We start from the raw sequence: 18,309 nt of genomic DNA on the forward strand, positions 1-18,309 counted from the left end.
AAGAAAGATACTGAAAATGGCTGAAAATCATAGGTGGAGATAGATAACTGCACAGAAATAATTTTCTTTATTGTGCGGCCAAGAACGAGTTTGCCCAGGGTGTGGTATGCTGCGCTCCTGCATTTCAACATCAGCTGTTTCTTACCTGGGCAGAGCGTTTCCTGCGTTCCCGTTCGGGTGCTCACAGCCTCGCTTTGCCAGGGACTGACACAGCGCTGCTGCCACAGCTGCAGCAGCAGCGGCTGTAAGTCAGGCAAGGTTTGTGGGAGAGGTAAAAACTCTTATTAGACTAATTGATAAGAGTTCAAAGCTTGTTTGGCCAGAAACTTGTCAGTTTTTCCAGGTGTATCGGGTGGTTAAATAAAAGGTATTGTCTGCTGTTGTAGATGTCTTGCATGGACTCATTTGGGATAATTTCAAAGCGTTCTTAAAATAAGAAGTTACTTTTTTCTCACAATACACCTAGGAGGTCAGTAAGCAGTTTTCTGGGCTTAGCCTTTAAAAGTGGGTAAAGAGGTTACGTAATTTTCCCAGAGCCAAACAGCAAACCAGTGGCTAAAAGGAGTTTCAAACTAAGGACCTCATCACTTGAAGAACACTGGCAGCCTAGGAAAGGAGAAAGCCCCCAGAATAACCAAAACACTGAAAATGTGGGACCTCAACCCTGCCTGCAAAGGAGGGGTGGGTTTTGCAGCTGTTTGGAGTCTGCTTGTGTCGGATTTCCTCTATCCGAGAAATGACACATTAAGAACTTGTTCTATGTCCACAAAGAAGATGGTTTTGCTGGTGTGTTATGCTCTCCTTCTGAAGATATTGACTGGACCTGATTTGGATTTTGTATTAGGATATTTTTGTGACTGCTATGATGGTCTTTGGTGAACTGAAACTGCCTGTAGGAAAAGAAAGAGTTTTCCATCTGGAAAATTTAAAGGAAACACTTAGTTTTCAAACTGCTTGATTGAAAGTGTTTTGTTGAATGGACCCAAAAGTCATATTGTAAGGAAAATGTGTGGGTGTATAAACTGTTTTTCTATTGCACCCTTGCATAGTGGAAACTATACTTCAGGCTCCCCAAAAATCTTTTGCATCGCTCAATGCAATAGTGTTTTAGTTGAAGTGTTGCACGAGGGAAGATGCAGTCAGTGCAGGATGCCCAGACCACAGTAGGTGGAGGAAACTGTTCAGAATCACAACCACCCCAAAAAATGCGTTGTCAGAATAAAACAGCCTCAAAGCAAAATTTCTGGGGTGAGTTTAGCAAAACAAAATGAAACATTGGATTTTGGGGATGTCAGAATGTTTTGTTTCCATGGTAAATACCAGTAAGAAATCTGGGATGAAAACTTTTTTTTTAAAAAAAAAAATTTATTCATAAACCTGAAGTTAGTGGAACTTTCCTTTTCATGACAACTTGGGAAGAACAGACATTGAAGTGTCAAAGTCTTCCTTGAGACAAGGATTCCAACTCCTGGGACTTTCCTATAAACTATTTCCACTGTTCTCCCTGACTGGTCCATTTTAAGTGTAGGGATGTCAAAGGTACGGAATAATTGTTCTGTTTTGTGAAGGGAGCAGGGCCAATTGAATTACTCACATCTGTAGTAAATAGTTAATTAGACACCTTGGTAGTTGTAAAAAACCAACAATGTGAATAATCAAGTCAGACTTCTTTTTGTTTTACTCATGATGATCAGACTTTTGTTCTTTCTTAATAACAAAAGGCCAGCCCAGCAAGACTCACTCAGAGGAGTCAAGAGTGGGTCCCAGGAAGGTAAATGAATCATGATGTGAAACTCCCGTTGCAACAGAGAAGTGATTTCAAAACTGAAGTGCCTAGAGATAGACGCCACATTTGCAGAAAATTAAATGTAAGGCAGAAAACCAGAGAAGCTCAGACGGATCTGTTTCTAAATAGGCTTTTTCTCCCCTTTTGAACAGGTGCAGCAATGGAGAACTTGAATGTCCTATTCCCAGATCTTACTGAAGAACAGCAAGGTGAGGGTAGCACAGAAAGATCAAAGCTTCGTCTCATTCACACTGCATGAGAGCGATTGTTAAGAGTGGTCATGAGTCAATGAAACTTGTTTCCTCTGAAACACACTCCATCTGTCTCCTTGCTTGTAAAAGAGAGACCAGTAGTCAGTTCCCTGCTCTTCCACAGCCTTCTCATCAGGCCTTAGGCATGGGCTTGTGGGAATTTAGATGCATGAAGGAGATTTTGCTGTGCATTAAATGCCTAATGAGCCATCTTGGTACCTTGGTATCCAGCCCTTTGCATCTTTGTGCCGGTCTGTAAAATAGCATGGTCAGAATGACCACCTGTTAAATAGCTCAGAATACTTTCCCTGCTTATCTGACTGAGCCAATAGCATCACAAAGACATCAGGAATTTGTAGGGACTATTGACATTTTTCTTCATTGTGAGGGTGGTGAGACACTGGCACAGGTTGCCCAAAGAAGCTGTGGCTGCCCCCTCCCTGGCAGTGTTCAAGGCCAGGTTGGATGGGGCTTTGAGTGACCTGGTCTGGTGGAAGGTGTCCCTGCCCGTGGCAGGGGGTTGGAACTGGATGGTCTTTAAGGTCTCTTCCAATACAAACCATTCTGTGATTCTGTGCTGGTGTCTGGCAGACTGAGCTGCTCTATGCAATACAGCACTACCATCTTTCCTATACGCTGACGTGCTGGTGTTGGGCAGCAAGTTCGAGCCTGCTGTCTGTCACTGCACCTACTCTGAGCACCACAGGAACACTGCCCTGTAACCCACCTCTGCTGCTGCACGGTGATTTCCCTGTTTTTCCTCCCAGATGTTTTCCAGGGGGTTTTTACTGCTGATGCCAATTACTTGGAGAATCATGAGAAAATGAACCAGTCCTTCTGGGAATCACTTGTGAAATGTTTAGCAACCACTGACCCACCTATCCTGAATACTGAAGAAAAGAACAATGTAAGTTACTACAGAGACGTGTATCCTTTGTAAGACATTGTTATACAGATACTTTTATATTCTCTGATATACATTGGGGAGGGAAAACATACGTTTTAGCATATCAGATAATTGGACTGTATCTGAAACATGCTAAATGCTGTGAAAGGGCACTTAGATAAATGACACTCAGGCCCCTGCTTTTTACTTCGTTGTTCTCCATGTGCAAAAGTAACTGGCTTCGTATAAACTCCTCAGGGTCAGTTCAGCTCACTCTTTTCTAGGCAAGACCATTGTTAGTGACATTTGCTTTAAGATACTGCAGAGATTGCATGTCCGTTTTCAGACCTACTACTGTGTTTCTTGCTCCAGCACTTTAAAGAGTTAACTGTTACACATCATAGTTTTTTTCCCAGTTGACGAGTTGCTGAATAGAGTTTACATTCCCTTCCCATCTCTGGCATTACCCTGTCTCTGATTTCCCCCTGTATAGCAGGGGCAGGGGATTACGTTTCCCACAGATGGGGTGAGATACCTTCATTTGTATAGCAGGGTATGTTTTTACGTTTTTTTTTGCTATCTACTTACTTTTCTTTCAGCTGCTCAACAGCTGCAATGCCTCGCCTGGAAGCTGTGCAACCTGCCTGCAAGCCGTAGAGAAGAAAGGAGTCAGGGCAATGGCTGTTCTTTACCTCTTGCTGAAGACAACCGACCCATCTGGATATAGGCAGCTGCCCAGCTCCAAGGGAAAGGGTGAGTCCTACCTGGCTGCTTGTCAGCTCTTTTTTTACAATTACCACAGTGCCAGTGGGACTTGACACCAGTTTGAAAACTCTGTTAGATGCTTGGAAGTGATTATTAGTGAACCACTAAAATGCCTAGAAACGCTGCTGAGAAAAGTCAATTTGGTACAGTGATAATGGGAGCCAAAGACAGTATTTTATTTTAGTTTAACTTGGCTTCTTCTGGGGAAGAAAACTTGTGTGTTTAGGGAGACAGGATGTCCTAAGATGATTATTCCAAAGGAAATTTCTCTAACTTAAAGTGGTGCCCCAGTTTTTCCTGTATAGCTGGATTCATGACACAATAAAGACAGTTTTTTCCATGGACTGTTCTTCAGCCGGCCTGGACCTCTCTGAGCTCTCATAGTGGTAGCAAATCCGAGCTGAGCCACTGAAAATATTTTTGCACATGACCCTAGCAGCACACGTAGTACTGACTGAAAGAGGCGGATAGAGGATGTCGCTCAGGGTGCTGAGCCTGGCAACAAGACACAAATAGACTCTGGAGCACTTCTCATTGGCCTGGTTGTGCAATAGGACACTAAGTGCAGCTCCACAGGGTCCACAGAGTCATTGATTGTCTTTAATAGATCGCAGAGCTGCGCCGACTTAAGATGACCCTGAATTTAACCAGAGACCCTTAAGGAGATGCTGTTCTCGTTCCTGGCTTGATCAAACGTATTCATGGAGAGACGTCCCAGGCTGGAGAGCAGCCCGGCTTTGGTCACCTGTCAGAGCAGGAAAGTGTGGCACAGCAGGGACCCCTCCTGCTCTGGTACAGTGAGGCAGCTTTGAGCAGCCCGGGGGAATCATGTCTAGCTACGTATGTCCGACCGCTGCAACCAATGGCGAAGAGATGCCCAGACCCGCCGGCCCTCAGCACAGAGCTGGATTGGAAGCTGTTAAGAACCACCGGCAGCTCCAGCCGCACAAGCCAGGAGCACCTCACTGCCTGGCCCAGGAGTCAGCATCCCCCGGGTTTCTCCTCCCCGGTGAGGCTTTGCGGGCTCTGCTTTTGTGCCACAAGAGGGTGCTGGCACTGCGGCACAAACACAGGGCCCCAGCAGAAATCACAGGGGCGAAGGGAGAAATAGCTCAGGGAAGGATGAGCAACTACTCTGCAGCTAAAGCATCTTTCAGCTGCAGCTGCTATTGCTTCAGGGGGTATGAATGTTCACAGGGGCAGCATTATGGGTAAATTAAAGGCCAGAACATGAAACTTTAGCCATCTACCACATCCATTTAAAAAAGCCTAAGCAGAAGGATACGTGATGCTTGCATTTGTAATGCTTTGTACCACTCCTTGTGTGCAAACCCCACAACTGAAATAAGACTAAGGGTCTGATTTCCTGCCAGACAATCTTTAATAAGGCATTGTGAAAGCTGTCATTGTAAAAGAGAGAAAATGTGCATAGTTGGTTTTAGTATTTTTTTTCTGTGTCTATAAAACAGATGAAAAATTGAAACTCCTGAAGAGATTGGAAAGGAATCTCATGCTTTCACAAGGCGAAAAAAAGGCTGAAAACTCATCCCATGAGTCCACGGATGAAGATACACAAGGTAAAGAGGATTTATTTTATTTTTCCCTGATACATAATTTAATCTGCTTGCACGTTCATAAGAGATTCACACGGGAGACTTGCAGCATTTCGGCAGCAATTCTGCAGAGCTCTGAAAAAGTAAGAAATTGTGCAAAGGAGAGAACACAGAAAATAATCAGTACCTCTAGATTCATTGTCAGCAAGATAGCGGCTGCCTCCTGCTTCTGTGGATGCTGGAGGTTTCAGAAATGTAGAAACCTGATGCAAGATTTCTTCCCAAATAAAAGATCATAACTGCAAGGATCTGCTGTATGTTTCTGGTCTAACTGAAGCCTGCACTATAGCAGGAGGCAAAGAATAGCCAATGCACAGTAGCAGCTGGCTGTGCTATAGCACTTCTCTGGCATTTCTTTTCTTATTAGCAAACATAACAGAGTATTAAAAGTCACTTTGGCTGCCACTAAACCATTTCATTCATGGAAAATGAGAAGTGATAGGCAACATGGAAGTGATAATGCTCATATTGGCTTATTCTGTTGCAGGAAGCCACTAGCTGATTAAGATCAAACGAGTTGCATTCAGAGATAAATTTTTCAGATTAGCAGTGCTGGTGATGTATGTGTTTAAAATAAATAAGAACTTTCTCGCTACACCCCTTTATACACATTATTTCAACTTCAGATTTTGCTGGTTTTCTCCTATTCAGCCAGCTTTGAAAAGAGCTGTGAGGAAAAAGCCACTAATAATGATACTTGCATTTCAAAGCCTTGCACGTCCAGTGGCCATTATTATATTACGAGCAAACAACTACAGTGCCGTTGTTTCTGCTGGCACATTTTTCTTTAATCTTTCTCTATCCAGACAGTGACGGGGAAGATTTAGGAAGACAGAAGACTGAAGGCCAGTTACTGGCAGGTAGGACAAAGTGACAACAGTATTGGTTTTTACTAGAGACAACCAATATAAACAAACAAACAAACAGGATAATTTCTGGCATTCTTTGGTTTGACTTTTGAACAAAGGTGTATTAACATGTATAGATGTAGGACAATGACCAGTCAGTATTGGGCTGTTGGAAAGGCATTTCCTACAAGATGAAGCTCAAGCAATACCAACACTCAGCCTGTTTATTGTTGAACCAGGAGAATAGAAAGATCTCCTGTTGCAGAGAAGTCCTGCTGCCTGGGTCCGAACCGTTGCCATTGAAATGCAGCAAAAGGGTTTTGAACATACCTCTCAGAGTCACTACTTCCAGGGTCTGCAGTCAGCCCCCAGTGCTGACCAGAGGCTATGAGTTAGAATCTGCCTCGTCCCTTTTACACAACCACGCTGATTTCAGTAGTTGCGAGGGCTGGGGCTGGCAGCAAGGTGTGCATACTTGTTATGGATATTAATCTACATCATCTTTGCGTGGTATTTTAGGGATGCTGGCAGAAGTTGCTCCCTACAAAGATTCAGGTAAGTGTTCCCAGATACAGTCTTCCTTCCAGCAGGATGAGGTTAACGGCAGTTTCTTCCTTCTGACATGTTTATATATTAATATAAATTGTATTTATAACTGTAAATCCATTGGTTTCCAGTTAGCCTGGTGTCAGACCTGGGCATGGTGCATTTGTTGCAAGCTTGTCATAGTGGCTGGCTGAGAGGAGGAGAATTGTACAAGGTGTTCCAGCAGTTTAACTCATCCTTTTGTAGGCTGCTGGGTTCTCACAAGATCAGCTCACAGCAGTTGTCATCCTTTTTAGGGGAAAACCCAGTAATTCTATTCAGTGACTATTCAGTCTTTCCCAAGAAAGCCAGGCAATTTTCAGCATTCCCTGCAGCCCCCTGTCTCCTGCTGAACAGGGCTGCAAGACTGGGAGGGAGCTGGAACCTGGTTTCTGCGAAACAGTGGTACCCAGCTCGGAGCACAGGGCACCCCCCAGTGGAAGATGCTAGGTGAAAGCCAAATGACAAGCAACAGGGAAACAGCACCAAGCTGAGAGGCTTGAACAGACATGTCAGTCAAAGGCAAATTTCCTGTTAGCAGGCACTGCTGAGCAGCAGCAGAACCAATGTAAAAAACCCATAGTGGGAAATTTTCAATGCCTTGATGGCATTACTGCCCTCATTCCCCCTACTCCCAGGCCAATGCCACGTTCATGGGTTACAAGTTGCAGACAGCCCAGCAGGCTGGCCTTTTTGAGAGGACACCCGCTCAACCACTTTTCTTCTGTGCAGCAGGGAATAGTTGCTGCGACTTGGACTGTTTCAGCTGAGGACAGCGTTGGGAAGAAGATACAAATTGCAGAATAATCCCTAGGGGAGGTTTTTGGGTTCCCTGTTGCCAAGGAGCTACGTAAAACACCAGGGCAGAGGAATACACCGTAATACAATATTCTCTGCACATTGCCAGGTGCAGAGAGAAAGAGGATTACAGTACTTTTCCAGTTGGCATTTGGCCTCTCTGCCTCTCACCATGGCCTTTGTTGTTTCAGTTCTAGATTACTTGAGTACACGAGCCCGACACACTGAAAACACGTAGCTAGCACAGGACTCGGTGCCTACTGCATCGGACAGGCTCGGGTGAAAACACACATGCAGCACTTGTGATCCCAGCTCTGCATGGTTCTAGCTTCAGTTCTAGCAACCGAATATTAACACTGAGGCCCTCAATCTTCCACTGCCCAGCTGTTTCAAAGAACCTGGGATGACTGTGAATAGTCAGTTTTATTGTTAATTGTTCTTGGGCCCTTTTAACTTCATTTCCTGGCACTTTCAAGTGCTGTTTTGTCTATACTGAGTCAGCAAATAGGTGAATATTCACTGTGCTTGCTAGTGCTGATAATGGTGGAAAACAATATATTTGCATTTTTGCCATCATAAATAATAAACCTGTGTTGCTTTTCAGAGCTTGCCAGAAGAGAAGAGTCAATTGCGGATGGTAAATACAAACAAGTGAACAAAAGTTTTTCTTGTGGGTGCTGTCTTTCAGGACTGAGTTTTGCTTAGTGACGCTAGCTGTCCCAGCCCCTTGACACCTAGATAGTTCCTAATCAAAAAGGAGAAGTTTGAGAATGGTTACTAAAATGCACTGTAATGCTTTAATAGAAGGAGCACCATGCAAGTTGTTCCACAACACAAAGTGACAGTGGGACTGTTGCATTTAGGAGGCAGAGTAATTCAGAACAGACACTTCCAAATATGAATTGATGTTCTGATAAATTCTGTGTCTATAGATCATTCATACACCTGCACAGAGGAATATTTGTGAGTCAGAATAGTGCAATGCTATGTTAACTTCAATAATCAAACAACTGAGTTTGTCCCCAAACCAGAATCTGATCAATCCAGAATGCTCAAAGAATAGAAAAAGTAAAAAATTTAACTCCAGTGTCACGTGACCCAGAACAAAATTTTTTTGGCACAGTTTAGTTGCATCACAGTTCAAAAGCACAAGGGCAGAAGTCTGTAGCTCATTTGGAGTACATTTCCAGTAGTCTCCTGTTACATCTTTAGAGAATATTAAATTCACTGCCAGGCAGTGGTTGCCTGGATGCTCAGCCAGTGGAAGTGGAATCAGCATCTAAAACTTGTGATGAATCAGCTCCCGACGGCTTATATGCAGCAGCCTGCCTAGGGGTCTTCTCAAGCGATCACGTAAAGAAAACAGGAAAAACCTTCTGCTTTGAACACGTCATTAGAAATCTGGTAAAATATTCAGCTCTTTCTGACAATACAATTGGAGAAAGAATGGATTTTGGCAACTCTGCTCACAACTAGCGTAGAGCAAGACGCTCTCTATTTAAACCCTTAAAAATATCTCGCCTGTTCTTGTGTTGTTCTTTCCATGTATCAGTGTAGCTGGCTGGAAGAGACTAATGTCAGCCGAGTTCTTGATTTGGGAGGTGCAGAAACACTTCAACATCAGGCTTGAGCAGGTTAAAGGTACTCATGCACTCAGTAATGAAGATGGCTCTATTATTGTAGCTGTGATCGATTGCGCACAGCACCCAACAGTCAAGCTGAAGCTCCCTTGCACTGCTGCTTTTCTCCCCCACTGTAATTCTGAGGCTACTGATTGTCCTAGACTAGACAGAAAAGACCCAGAGTGCTTTAAAACAATTCTGCATTGTTAATGCAGCCATCTGATTATGCTCTTAAAAAAAACCCCAAAACAAAACAAAACCCCAAAAAAACCAACAACAAACCAACAACTGCTCTTTTTGCAGTGACTTTAAAATTGCCACTTTGATCTTTCTGAAAGGCTCGCAGATCTTTGCTTTGAACAAATAGGTTTACATATATTCTGCTCTGAGAAGCGATTTCAGATACAAAAAGGGAAATAAACTTAAAACTCCTTAATTTCAGAGTTCCACAGCAATAAAAGACATTTCTTTTTTGTAGCATATGAGAACGAGAACACTCACCTCCACCAGTGGACGGTGCGGTGGATGGGCATACGGAAGGATGGTAATTTAAAAAAATTTTTTTTTTTTTTATTAAATTCAACTGACGTCAACCCTGTTGAACCTTAGTCCACAAATAAGATCTCTGGTTCAAACAAATTTCACCCCCTCCCCCCCAACATAAGTACTTTGTTGAAAAGCAGCAAGGCTTCTCATAACAACTTGTGTGCACGTATGTTTTACATTTGAGTCTAGAGTATGAGACGTCTCGTGGCAACGGACTTCCTTCACTCAGTGCTACACTGTGCCTCAAGGTGTAGTCGTAGGGGCCATGCCCGCAGTTGTGACCTCATTTTCCCTCTCCATTGCAGACGAATTCTTCCATTTTGTCATTCTTTGCTTTGCAATTGGAGCTTTACTAATTTGCTACTACTACTACAAAGGTAAGGCAAGGCTTCAACAGAAGAATAAATTGCTGCATAGTAGAAAAATGAACAAAGCCAAACATCCATTTTGTTGCCTTAGATTGGACTATTTCTCTTGGAATTGGTTTAGTCACCTTTGCTTCCCTGGAAACCACTGGGATATACTTTGGTCTAGGTAAGTGTCTCTACAGCAGCCAGCTCTGTACCACACCACGGACACAGGGGCACACAGTCGTTAAACTATGCAAGTCTATAAAGCTGGGAGTGCTGAGGCGCTGTAACTCACCCCAGAACTACCCCGTAACATTTTGTTCACAGTTGCACACTGTGGCTGGAGACAAACGTGCCTCAGTGACACTGAAAGGAGAGGTTGACTCATTTTTCGTTCTCAACAATCACAAGACCCTGAGTCACCTCTTTCTGCAGCAATGACTGAATGCTAAGTTGCCATGGCAACCTATAATTTTAGCAGGAAGGCAGTCTTCCTAGATACACTCTGTCAGGTGCAGGGCGCTCCGCCTGCCGTTCATTCCCCTGGGACCGAGGCGGCTGAACGCCCTGAGGAAGAGCTCTCAGCAGAACCTGGATGGCGGCAGCTACTGAAAACTATATGGAAAAAAAATGGGCATTCTTGGCAATCCCTTGGGATGGCATAGGAAAGGTGCAACTAGCAGCAAGTTGTGGCTTCCCAGCTAGGAACAGAAGTCTCTTTGTAATCCTGTGCTAATATTTTTGGTAGGTTGTGGATAGGTATCTCAGGAATCAGCCTTGTTGCTGATTTGTTACTAATGGTTATCACAAAAGTGTTTATTTAAACAGCAATCTTCATTTCATTAATATCGCAAGTGTCAGTGTTTGGTTTTTGCCATTTTTTGGTTTTATGTTTTATGTTGCTGTCTGGCTAATCTTGAAAAAAATGTTTGTTTTCACAATTAGTGTATCGAATTCGGAGCGTACTTTACAGTTTTATTCCTCTGATTGACAAATTCAGGCCAACAGGTAATAGTGAATCTTCTTACTGACTGCATGCACATTTCCTAGACCTTCCTGGGTACTTCATTCTGGTCAAGTCTTAAGATCAACTTCTCTAAATTATAATTCAGATCTTCTTAATTAACAAAAAAAGAAGTATTTTACTACAATCCGTTACAGCTGCTTGGGTTTGAAAATTAATTGTTCTTGACTCTTTCCATGTGGCAGAGCATTTTCACAGTTTTACTACTCTGCCCTGTACTGGGTATTAACTATTCCCTGACAATGTCTGAATAAGAATTCTATAGCTCAATTAAAAATTCAGGGAGTGGGGGTAGGTTTCTCTTGTGGGTCTTCAAACAGACTCCAGGCTCATGTTTATCTGTGTTCATGGGCACAAAATACGAAGAGTGCTGGAAAGCCGCATAGGTACATGACAATTTGAACACAATAGACCTGACAGTTGTCTTTTTCTTCATCATGCAGGTATGAGGAAAGCTGCCTAGGAGTATTTCAGGAGAGTTTCACAAAAGCCTGCTGTCTGAATTTCTAGTATTGAAAGAACTGCTTTATGAGGCGAACCTAAAAACCTAATGGCTACTGTGAAATATCGAAATGCTAAACCATAGAAAGACACCGTTCCCTCCCCTCAAAAATACAGCCAAAACTGTGTTACAGGGTCCCACCCTTTCTTCTGAAGGGATTCGTGGCTCAGCAGAGCTCATAAAACAATCTAGATGTAGGTTTATATTTAATTCCATTAAATATAAGCACATTCTCCTTCCATCCCCCATGCAACCATGTTAGTCCGCCTATGGTGTCTCAAAATCAACAAAATGATCACTACTATCCTCCGCTGGTTCAGGATTAGGCTCTGGATGTTTCAGTAGGAATCTTGGCAACCACAGAGCCACCTCCTCCTCACCCCTTGTGATGCTGCAAACCAGGCAAACACCAGCTGCTTGCTTACACAGTTGAGCCCCAACAGCGCAATAGCACTGAAGCAGATTAATTGATTGTGGCAGAACTCAATATAGTGGGCGTATAACGATTTCACCCAGTGAAAGCTGGGTGAGATTTTATATGCAGTGACATAATGGTGCAATAATGAGATTATTAACAGCAGCAAATTTCATCTCTTCTTCTGAGGGGAAAAATAAAGGGCTTCATTTGACCTGTCCCCCAATATTTTTCTTTCTTTGAGTAAAATAAAAGGGCAACTTTGACATTCCTTTCATTCTACAGGGATATGTTACACATGATATATGTGGGGCTAATGCAATCATAGGCAGACTGTAAAAAAAGGGATACCTTTAAATTTTTAGTAAAAATGTAAGGTCTTCATACCCATAGAAGAATGAAGGCATTGTCAGAGAGAAAGAGTTCCTGTTCATAAAACATGAAATTGTAAGGAAATGTAGATCTAAAAGCCATCAACCCAAACAGCCCCAAGTTTTGGAGAAGCAATTTCAAGCCTTGCTCAGAAAAGTAAAATGCTTACTTTTTAGTTATATTTAATTTTAAATTTTAAGCACCAGTGTTGATTGTTCTTGTGTGTTGCAGCTCCATTTGCACATCCAGAAATACCAGCAACTGTATGCAGGCACAGCACAGCAGTTACCTAACATGTCTGGGGCTAAATTAAGCAATAAGGATGAATAGAAGTTATGCTGTAATATTTATATTCTCATTTACATGTACTATTTACATGTCTTTGTAGAAATAGCGTGTCACACCAAAATACTGTATAGTTTGTGTTGTTAGTCTGCAAATAAAGTCTTGCTCAGACCAGTGTAGGGTTGTTCATGTGAAATAATGTAAAATAAGCAAAACATTTAATAGCAAAACATTTAAAAATCACCCAGTGGAACCCATCATGCAAGATGAGCAGCTCACCCAGCTTACAGCAGCTCACATGGGAACAGTCAATTCTCTAGGAAAAAGCAACTTACACATTCAGCTGCATCCTTGTGGGTATCTGGGAGTTTCCTGCTGTTCTTTCAGATATTTCTTCTTGAGTCCACCTCAGTATTTGAAACACTCCTGCCTCTTCCGCAACAGCCATGCTCTCGTTCTGGTCTCACGTACCACCCTAGCTGCAGCACTGGCCAAGCACTCAAAAATACAATGCAAGCTCCTGTGAAGAGGTTCAACCTCCGTAAATGAGCTTGTGCTCCCTGTGCTACCGTTCTCCGACCCCTCCTGAGCCCACGGCTCATCACTCGTTCCCTCAGCTCCGCTGGGCCTCCACCTCCTCCTGGTGGCTCCCCAAGACCCAGTACATCTCCTTCCACTCGGGCTTCACCTGGCACCCAGTGTACTTCCTTCTTGTCTTTGGTTTTAGGTGGCTGGGGGGCAATGCAGAGAGGAGGCACGAGCCACCCTCCTCCTGCTATACCTGTTCCTGCTTTTCACTACCTGATGCCTAAAGTTTCCATCCAGCAAAGGGGCCACTCAACTCTTCTGGCAGCGAGGGAAGACCTCTGTTTTTGGCAAACTCCCTTCAAGACAGGATTCTAATCTTCAGCTGTAAGTTGGACCAAATATCGAACGATAGTTACTCGATTCACCCTAGGCTACGATGCCCAACGCCTATTCCCCTGCTGAAGCACAGGCTGCTCGGACCTTCAGCGGACACCCAACTGCTCCCACGCTAGAGCTCACCGTAGGGAAGGTAAGTTGCAAACCAGAAAATGTTCTTGCTACACAAGCAGACAGATGAAGGGCTGCTGCCCACAAACTGTTAAACAACCTGAAGGCTTTTTAATGACTGAAAACATTCAAATGTTACCCCACTGCACAAAACCTCCTCAGAATAAGAATTAAAAAAAAAAAAAAAAAAAAAAAAAAAAAAAAAAAAAAAAAAAAAAAAAGATTAAAAACCAGAAGGTTTTTTTAAGCTGGTATTTTTATTAGAACTCTCTACATAAAGCACCTTTGCCTGCCTTAAACTTACAGTACTTCTCCGAACACTGCTTTTCCGTAACACAGCACAAGATGCTTCAAACTACTCCGCGTTTCTTGATTTGGACACTGCCACCTTAACAGCTTGCACAATGGCATCTTTATCGATGCCAAACATCTTCAGGAGCTCAGCTGACTTCCCGCTGCGTGGTACATGAGACACAGCCAAGCGACTGACTGTGATACCAGGCTCACCCACTACTGCAGCACACACTGCTTCTCCAATGCCACCTATGAAAAAAAAAGTCAAACATGACATACATCTGCATGTGTCAACAGGCAACATACAGGTTGCACATATATCTGATCCAAAAGTCCATGCAGGTTAAATCCTCAATTCACGTGCTTATGAGAAACATCAATCACAATATACACCCGAGTTGCCCATGTGTGAAATGAAAACAACTCCCTATTTCGGAGGCATTCTGAGGACAACCAGCCTGACGTTTCTGAAGTACTTACAAACTGGCAATAAGAAACATAACACCTCCAAAGGGCACAGAACTGTCAGGAAGCCCTCACCGCTTCAGCATCAGCCACCGAGAGCCAGGTTTAAAAATATATTTAGACTGAGGAGTATTTGCAAGTGTACTTTATGCGCTGAAAGTCTTAATTCCCACCAATCTCAACAGCATTTAAGAGCTCCATCTTTCCACTGTGCCTGTACCTGCCACTAGGCACCTCTCTGAGTTACGTAACGTATCCATGACCTTTGCTTGGAGCTTCGCTCAGACTGAATCACTATCAGTCACAGGGACAAAGGATGCAACGGGCAACTGTGTGGCGGCAGGAGAAACACTGGAAGCAGGAGTACCAGGGAAGAAGATGATACAGGACTAGTGTCAAGGGCATGTGCTCTGAGACCTGGCAGGAGAGACACCTTGGCGCTGCACTTCAGTTAGGGTGTATCCAGGAAGGCAGGGGTTTTCACAGCTCCAGGCATGGTGTGATTTAACCAGTCCAGCTTAGCCTCCAGCCAGAGGCACCTCCACGGATGCACCTCGTAAGATCAGCCTGACGTGGACTTGCAATGCATCCAGGCTGGTGATGCATGTACACTTGACCTTCCTTGATGGCATCACACAGAGAAAGCTGTGCCAGCGTAAATCGCATGTTCATCACCTCAGAGTGTGATAATTTTGCCATCTTGTAAATCTGCAGTAAAATATTTCCAGCGTTGAAAGACAAGGTAGAAAATAGCAAGGCTCAGTGATGCTATCACCACCCATAGCCTGGGACAAAGGCACGGCGCGAACAGCACTTACAGTAATACCAGATCACTTCCGATACCAGGCAAAAGTGATGCTCCACCCTGAAGTAGGTACTAATTTCTGTTAGCAGGTACCTACAACATCTACTAATGCCATAGTTCACAACTGCCCCTCTGCTTACTTCTCCATCTCCCCTCAAGAGGGGCAAGCCTGACACGCTGTCCTGGTTCCAGCTGGGATAGAGTTAATTTTCTTCCTGGTAGCTGGTATAGTGTCGTGGCTTTGGTGTGAGAATAATGTCAATAACACACCGATGTTTTTTGTTGTTGCTACGTAGTGTTTATACTAAGTCAAAGACTTTTCAGCTTCTCATGTCCTGCCAGCAAGAAGGCTGGAAGGGCAGAAGAAGTTGGGAGGGGACACAGCCAGGACAGCTGACCCAAACTGGCCAAAGGAATATTCCATACCATAGGACGTCATGCTCAGTATATAAGCCAGGGGAGTTGGCCAGTAGGGCCGATTGCTGCTTGGGGACTGTCTGAGCATCGGTCAGCAGGTGGTGAGCAACTGCACTGTGCATCACTTGTCTGTCTGGGTTTTATTTCTCTCTCTTTTATGTTATCTTTCTTTTCACGATAATATTTTATTTTTATTTCAATTACTAAACTGTTCCTAGCTCAACCCATGAGTTTTACATGTTTTTGATTCTCCTCCCCATCCCACTGGGTTGAGGGGAAGAGTGAGCGGCTGTGTGATGCTTAGTTGTTCACTGGGTTTGAACCACGACACATGCAATTCACAACAGCTGCTCTCTGTTTGCACATGGTCTCATCTTCACCCGGGGTGTTTGCACTGGCAAGCCCCTGAGAACCTCTGCAAACAAGACATGTCAGAGAGCAAGTGGCAGCAGGTTATGGAGTTCAGTTGGCAGCCAGTCAGAATTGGTGTTCCCCTGGGCTCAGTATCGGGGCCATTTCTGTTTAATATCTTTAGCAGTAATCTGGACGAGGGGATCAAGAGCACCTTCAGTAAGTTTGCACAAAACAGCAAGTTGGGCAGGACTGTTGATCTGCTCGAGGGTAGAGAGGCTCTGCAGAGGGATCTGGACAGGCTGGATCCATGGGCTGAGGCCAACTGTATGAGGTTCAACAAGGCCAAGTCCTGGGTCCTGCACTTGGGTCAAAACAACCCCATGCAGCACTACAGGCTGGGGATGAGTGGCCGGAAAGCTGCCTGGCAGAAAAGGACCTGGGGGTATTGGTCGACAGCCGGCTGAACATGAGCCAGCAGTGTGCCCAGGTGGCCAAGAAGGCCAACAGCATCCTGGCCTGTATCAGCAATAGTGTGGCCAGTGGGAGTAGGGGAGTGATCGTGCCCCTGTACTCTGCACTGGTGAGGCCGTACCTTGAATCCTGTGTGCAGTTTTGGGCGCCTCACTCCAAGACAGACATTGAGGTGCTGGAGTGTGTCCAGAGAAGGGTAGCGAAGCTGGTGAAAGGTCTGGAGAACAGGTCTTATAAGGAGTGGCTGAGGGAACTGGGGTTGTTCAGTCTGGAGAGGAGGCTGAGGGGAGATCTTATTGCTCTCTACAACTACCTGAGTGGAGGTTGTAACGAGGCGGGGGTCAGTCTCTTCTGCCAAGAAACAAGTGATAGGACAAGAAGGAATGGCCTCAAGTTGCACCAGGGGAGGTTTAGACTGGACATCAGGAAAAACTTCTTCACTGAAACGGTTGTCAAGCATTGAAACAGTCTGCCCAGGGAAGTGGTTGAGTCACGTCCCTAGAAGTATTTAAAAGATGTGTAGATGTGGCACTTAGGGACATGGTTTAGTGGTGGAGTTGGCAGTGTTAGGTTAATGGTTGGACTTGATGATCTTAAGGGTCTTTTTCAGCCTAAATGATTCTATGATTCTAAATAAAATCCTGGCGCAGAAACTGTGGGGGTCTTATAGAGACTACTCTGCTTCTCCCAAGAAGCATTTTATCTTAAGATTTACTTGGGAATCATCTTAGAAATTCCTTCTTGCATGCACCATGCACTTTTTACCCTAGCTTAAGAACACTACCATATACCAGCAACAGATTTTGAAACGCCCTGTAAGCACGTGAAATGAAGGAACAAAGAGGCAGTGAGGACTGTGAAGTGCTCTGGCTCTTCACAGGCCCTGATCGGCTCTTTTATAGTAGTGGAGAAGAAAAAAAGAGGAATTTATCCCAGAGCAACTGCAGAAACTGCCAAAACAATCTGATTCTGTCCGGAATCATGCTTTTGGACACAGGAAAAACTCAAGAAACCTGCCCAGCAATGGTCTCTCTTGCAATTTAACAAACTGCAGAGCAGCTGCTGTAAAGCCATTCTGAGAACATTCTGTGCAGAAGCACTGCACCGCAGCAGGAATTTACAATTTCATTGGACACAAATGAATCTAGACTTCACTTGGACCAAGCATACAGAAGGGCACACAAGGCCAAGCTAATCAGAAAGGCAGCCCTGACTAACCCATTATATCTTAGGAAACTTCCAACCCTCAGCATCATCTTAGAATTGTAACAGCAATGAAAAAGGTTAAAACCTCTTTTTTACTTTAACTGAATGACAGCATCAGGTCCCATACTTTTCATTCAGGTCAGGAGCAGCTGTGAGCTTCCAAACCCCGGGGAACAACTGCGTGGGCTGTGACCTCCTGGACCCAGCTCACCTTCATGGTAATGGTCCTCAACAGTGATGATTCTGCCCTTGGTCGCTCTTGCATTTTCAAGTATTGTCTTCTTATCCAAGGGCTTTATAGTGAAGGGATCAATCACACGGATGAAGATTTTTTCTGCAGAAATAGAATGAAATGATTTGCAACGTGAATTCGGAGAATGCAAGACAACGCAAGTGGTACAGGCAGCCCCTACGATCTTTCAAAGCCATTATGAGAACTGTCTATGCTAACTCCCAGGTATCTGTACCTATGGCTTGTCTACCACAGAACCCAGCCAACCCTAATTTTTGTATGTATCCTTTCTTCATGTGCTTTGTGAGACAGTAATATCCACCCATTCCGCAAGCAAAACTCTTGAGGCACAAAAGCCTTGGATAAGTGATTCAAGGCCACT

At 44.1% G+C, this 18,309-nt stretch overlaps 2 protein-coding genes across 3 annotated transcripts in view; one reads left to right on the forward strand and one right to left on the reverse strand.

The window, feature by feature from the left end:
* The first annotated feature begins 1,941 nt into the window (after positions 1 to 1,941).
* On the forward strand, positions 1,942 to 11,200 carry TMEM40 (transmembrane protein 40). Its single transcript, XM_086470376.1, has 11 exons — positions 1,942 to 1,995; positions 2,805 to 2,944; positions 3,523 to 3,676; positions 5,158 to 5,265; positions 6,108 to 6,161; positions 6,669 to 6,704; positions 8,137 to 8,169; positions 9,633 to 9,698; positions 10,006 to 10,077; positions 10,160 to 10,234; positions 10,996 to 11,200. The coding sequence occupies exons 1-11, from the start codon at positions 1,947 to 1,949 to the stop codon at positions 11,079 to 11,081; spliced, it is 873 nt and encodes a 290-aa protein (XP_086326502.1). The 5' UTR covers positions 1,942 to 1,946; the 3' UTR covers positions 11,082 to 11,200.
* Positions 11,201 to 13,927: 2,727 nt separating this feature from the next.
* The window catches only part of TKT (transketolase), a 29,366-nt gene continuing 24,984 nt past the window's right edge, over positions 13,928 to 18,309 (reverse strand). For both annotated transcript variants that reach the window (XM_086469651.1, XM_086469650.1), the window contains 2 exons: positions 17,907 to 18,029; positions 13,928 to 14,226 (listed from right to left, as the gene is read on the reverse strand). In XM_086469651.1, the coding sequence (XP_086325777.1) occupies positions 14,039 to 14,226; positions 17,907 to 18,029 (311 nt within the window). In that variant the 3' untranslated portion in view covers positions 13,928 to 14,038. The remainder of the gene's footprint in view (positions 14,227 to 17,906; positions 18,030 to 18,309) is intronic.

This window comes from Leptosomus discolor, chromosome 9 (assembly GCF_034619465.1).
Source record: "Leptosomus discolor isolate bLepDis1 chromosome 9, bLepDis1.hap2, whole genome shotgun sequence".
NCBI classification, from domain to species: Eukaryota; Metazoa; Chordata; class Aves; order Leptosomiformes; family Leptosomidae; genus Leptosomus; species Leptosomus discolor.